The sequence below is a fragment of the Glycine soja genome, chromosome 17 (assembly GCF_004193775.1).
Source record: "Glycine soja cultivar W05 chromosome 17, ASM419377v2, whole genome shotgun sequence".
Classification (NCBI taxonomy): domain Eukaryota; kingdom Viridiplantae; phylum Streptophyta; class Magnoliopsida; order Fabales; family Fabaceae; genus Glycine; species Glycine soja.
This window is the reverse complement of record NC_041018.1, coordinates 40,573,702-40,578,329: the sequence shown is the minus strand read 5'-3', so window position 1 is coordinate 40,578,329 and position 4,628 is coordinate 40,573,702. Positions and strand designations below refer to the sequence as shown.

The following is a 4,628-nucleotide window of genomic DNA, read 5'->3' as shown; positions in this document are numbered from 1 at the left end:
TCGGAAACTAGCATTCCATGACTGGACTCAGCACTTCCATGGGATGCGTAATTCGATCAAGGATATAGTACAATTTATAGTAAAATTTCTCGCATTACTTACACTTCATTTTTAGAAAATTTGTTAAAAAAAAGGCGTATGTTATAACCATCAATAAAATAAAAATATTACCTGAAACAAATCGATATTTACTTTTTATTCTTTCCCAAGAATAATAGTGGCGGTAGATCAACTTGGTACATGTTTTTGCTTAGCACCAATATGTTGGTATGCACGGTATTATTTGTATAGTTATTGGTTTTTTTATATTTTATTTTAGTCCCTAGATTAAAAGCTATTTTTTTATCTTTTAGATTTGTAAAATTATTTTTTAATTAAATTTGAAGTACTGGAAAAAATATTTCTCAAATTTAAGGGACTAAATAAAAAAATCTTAATCGAGGCACTAAAACAAACTGGACCTCCAATATAAAGGATTAAAAATATATTAAGCCAACTTAAAATAAAGTCTAGAATTTACATCCTACAAATAAAGAATAACACAATTAAAAAGAAGAGAATCCATTAAAAATAATTAATTAAATTCTATAGTAAAACTTAATCATCAAAAAAATTTATAAATATTTTAAATAATGATTTCAAGTTTAATCGCTAAATATATAATTTATTCTTAATTAATAGTGCTTAGCTTCCAATTCCTGACTATACAATTAATATAAATATTTATGGTATAAACTTTATGATCATCTACTATGTTCTACTTTTTTTTTTCTTGATATAGCAACTATGTTCTATTTCATTTAATTAAGATTGTCTTTTATAAACAACAAGTTACACGTGCTGTAGTAAAAAAAGAAGAAAAAAGGGAAGTGTGCACAGTGCCCGGACAGAGCGAGAGGCGAGGCAAGACATGCCGGAAAAAGAAACGATTAATGCACAAATTCCACGATTCGAACCTTAGGGTCCCATTTTTCAGGTCAATAAAAAAGACCGCGCTCTTCAATGGTCACCATTCAGCTACATAGTACATACACACACACACACACACAATTCAACTTTTTCTCTATAAATAATACTAGTACCCCTTCACCCCTCCCATTCCATCATCATTCAACAAAGAAACACCCAAAATGGCATCCTCAGCCTCGACCACGCTGTCTTCTCCCTTCCTGCGACTAGAATTCCCCTCCTCAACCAAACAACGCTCTTCAATCTCCATCAGAGCCTCGGTCTCCGAGAAACCCCCGCTACCGGCTGTGTCGGTGACCTCCCCGGAGCCCAGCAAGCTTCCGATCCGCAAAATCCCCGGCGACTGCGGGTTCCCGGTGATCGGTCCCTTCAAGGACCGCCAAGACTATTTCTACAAGCAAGGGCGCGACGAGTTCTTCAAGTCCCGCATCCAAAAGTACCAGTCAACGGTCTTCCGCACCAACATGCCCCCTGGCCCCTTCCTCGCCCCCGACCCAAACGTCGTCGTTCTCCTCGATGCCAAAAGTTTCCCCGTCCTCTTCGACAACTCTAAGGTCGAGAAAAAAGACGTCTTCACTGGAACCTTCATGCCTTCCACCGAACTCACCGGCGGTTACCGAGTCCTTTCTTACCTCGACCCCTCCGAACCCAAACACGCCCTCCTCAAACAACTCATGTTCTTCCTCCTCAAATCACGTCGCGCCCACGTCATCTCTGAGTTCCACGCGTCCTACAAAGAACTCTTCCACGCCCTCGAAGCCAACCTCGCCGAAGCCGGCAAAGCCAGCTTCGGCGATGCCAACGACCAAGCCGCCTTCAACTTTTTATCACGCTCCCTCTTCAACTCCAACCCCGCCGATACCAAACTGGGCCTCGACGGCCCAAAAATCGTTCAGAAATGGGTTCTCTTTCAGATCGGCCCAATTCTCCGATTGGGCCTCCCTCAATTCTTAGAAGAATCCACCATCCGAACCTTCCGTCTCCCGTTCTCTCTGATAAAAAAAGATTACCAGAGACTATACGATTTCTTCTACGAGTCTTCCGGTCTAGTATTAGACGAAGCGGAGCGATTGGGGATCACGCGCGATGAGGCTTGCCATAATCTGTTGTTCGCCACCTGCTTTAACTCCTTCGGCGGGATGAAGCTTTTTTTCCCGAACGTGTTGAAGTGGATCGGACGCGCCGGGGTGAAGCTCCACGCGCGGCTGGCGGAGGAGATTCGCTCCGCCGTGAGAAGCGGCGGCGGGGAGATCAGCATGGCGGCGATGGAGAAGATGCCGCTGATGAAATCCGTGGTGTACGAGGCGTTCCGAATCGACCCGCCGGTGGCGCTGCAGTTCGGGAGGGCGAAGAGAGACTTGATCATTGAGAGCCACGACCACGCGTTTCAGGTGAAGGAAGGGGAGATGCTGTTCGGGTACCAACCATTCGCGACGAAGGATCCTAGGATCTTCGAGAGGGCCGAGGAGTTTGTCGGGGACAGGTTCGTCGGGGAGGAAGGGGAGAAGCTCCTCAAGCACGTGCTGTGGTCCAATGGGCCTGAGACTGAGTCTCCAACACTTGGGAACAAGCAATGCGCCGGAAAAGACTTCGTCACCTTGGTTTCGAGGCTTTTCGTTGTGGAGTTCTTTCTTCGCTATGATTCCTTCGAGATTCAAGTGGGAACTTCTCCCTTGGGTTCTTCCGTTACTATTACTTCCCTAAAGAGAGCAAGCTTTTAGTTAGTTAGTTAATTAATTAATTAATTAATATTTGTTATTAATTTTGTTTTTGACCGGTTAGGATGATGATAGTATTATTATTATTATTATTTTTTTATCATCGAGAATGATAGTATGTGTTAATTTATAAGTTTATTGTATGGTTACATTTTACATAAAATGTCTTGATTTGATTTGCTAGTTCTGAAACATTCAACCGAAACACAGTTAATCTGTATATTAGTCTGGTCTTTCAAGTTCTTATCCAAGTGGTCTCCCCCTTGCTTCGTAATGACAACCTAGATCTTTAACATTCCATTAATCATTATTATTATTATGGATCTCTTGTAACGGTGTTTTGGACAATCATTATAGTTCCAGGGTCAGGGTGGTTGCAAATGTGATTATTACTGTTACTAAAAAGAAGTACGAATTTATGTTAATGTTAATATACCTGTAATGTAATCTTCTCCGCAAGTAGATTGTAACACTTGGACTTTAGTTTAGTGTGGTCTAATAATAGCTTTGTGGTGGGGCAACGTGCACTCCACTATTACTAGTGGAAGCTACTACGAGTCAAGAATGCAGGTGCTGCTATCATTGATAATGTGCAATATTGAAGAATGAACAAGAAGATAAAGTGGAGTTGCGCCCTCAGTTGGATGTGACTTTGAGCCAATTGTACTATATGATTTTAAAAAAAAAATAAAAAAATGTGTAATGTACACTGCAGGAATTGCATGCTACTATTAGCTAACTTTTTCACCTTTAATTTCCATGTTTTAATAGTGGTCTGAATCAAATAGTTCAATTATAAAAGAGAGAGAACAAAATAATTGAGATCACGTATTTCATTCTGTTTCAGTTAGATCTTTTATATTTTAAAAATCCCTCTTAGAAAGAAATTATAAAAGTAAATATTTTAAAAATAAATTAATTCAAATATATACAGTCCTGGTTAGTTATAAAAAAAGTCCACAACTGTCATTTCTGTAATGTCAGGATTTTAGAGTCTTTGCAATCATAGTTATAGTATCAGTTGAATTTATTCACAACACAACCTTCTGGGTCACATTTAAGGAGTGTGATAAAATTAAAACTATGAATTTATGATTGTAATTTAAGATCTTGGCACAGGCAATCTAAATGATGAAGATATGATACTGGGTGAAATATAAGTATGTATTTTGGCAAAATCACCACTCTGGATCACTTTTAGAAAATATTTACTAGAATGGGTCTGTTCCATTTTTATTTACCAAGGGGTGTTGTTTTGACTACTGAAAACGTTTACCTGAGGAACGCGACACGTGGCCGCTGCTGCAGGCGGTGCTGGAAGCGCCCTGCAACGAGGCGCGTAAGGTTGCGCCCTGCATGCAGGCGCTACTGGTCGCGCCCTGCACGCAGGCGAGTTCAGTCGTGGCCTGCCCCGAGGCGCCTTGGTTCGCGCCCTGGCCCCAGGCGCGTCCAGGCGCCCTTAAATGGGGTCCCCCCCTCCCCCAAACCCCCCCCCCCCTCCCCCCACGCAGGCTGTCCCCCAGCATCCCCTTCGTGTTTTGCCTCCCCCCCAGCATCCCCTTCGTGTTTTGATGACATTAAATATACTAGTGTAATAATTGAATTCATTTTTCAAAAATATACCTACAATAAATAATTAATGTCGTCAACAAACAATAATATAAAAAATATATTAACATAACATAAATTATTAACCTAAAATAAATTAACTACAACAAATTACTCTAAATAAATTAAATTACTGTCACAACAATTTCCTACTTCGCACACTCATGACGCAAAACAATCCGCATTTATTTTTAATGTCTATGTATAAATTTTGGCTATTAAAAAAATATACCAACAACATCAATAATTATGAGCTTAACTAATAATAATAATGTGCTAGACATAAAAACTACTACAATAAATAATTATTGTCATCAACAAACAAATATAACA

At 40.2% G+C, this 4,628-nt stretch overlaps 1 protein-coding gene across 1 annotated transcript; it reads left to right on the top strand.

The window, feature by feature from the left end:
- The first annotated feature begins 996 nt into the window (after nucleotides 1-996).
- LOC114393485 (allene oxide synthase 1, chloroplastic-like) lies at nucleotides 997-2,967 on the top strand. The gene has a single exon (XM_028354841.1). It carries the CDS (start codon nucleotides 1,131-1,133, stop codon nucleotides 2,688-2,690), a length of 1,560 nt encoding a protein of 519 aa, XP_028210642.1. The 5' UTR covers nucleotides 997-1,130; the 3' UTR covers nucleotides 2,691-2,967.
- The last annotated feature ends 1,661 nt before the right edge of the window (nucleotides 2,968-4,628 follow it).

What these genes read in the sequence shown, in the direction of transcription:
- LOC114393485 (XM_028354841.1), top strand. Translation starts at nt 1,131, where the DNA reads ATGGCATCCTCAGCCTCGACCACGCTGTCTTCTCCCTTCCTGCGACTA.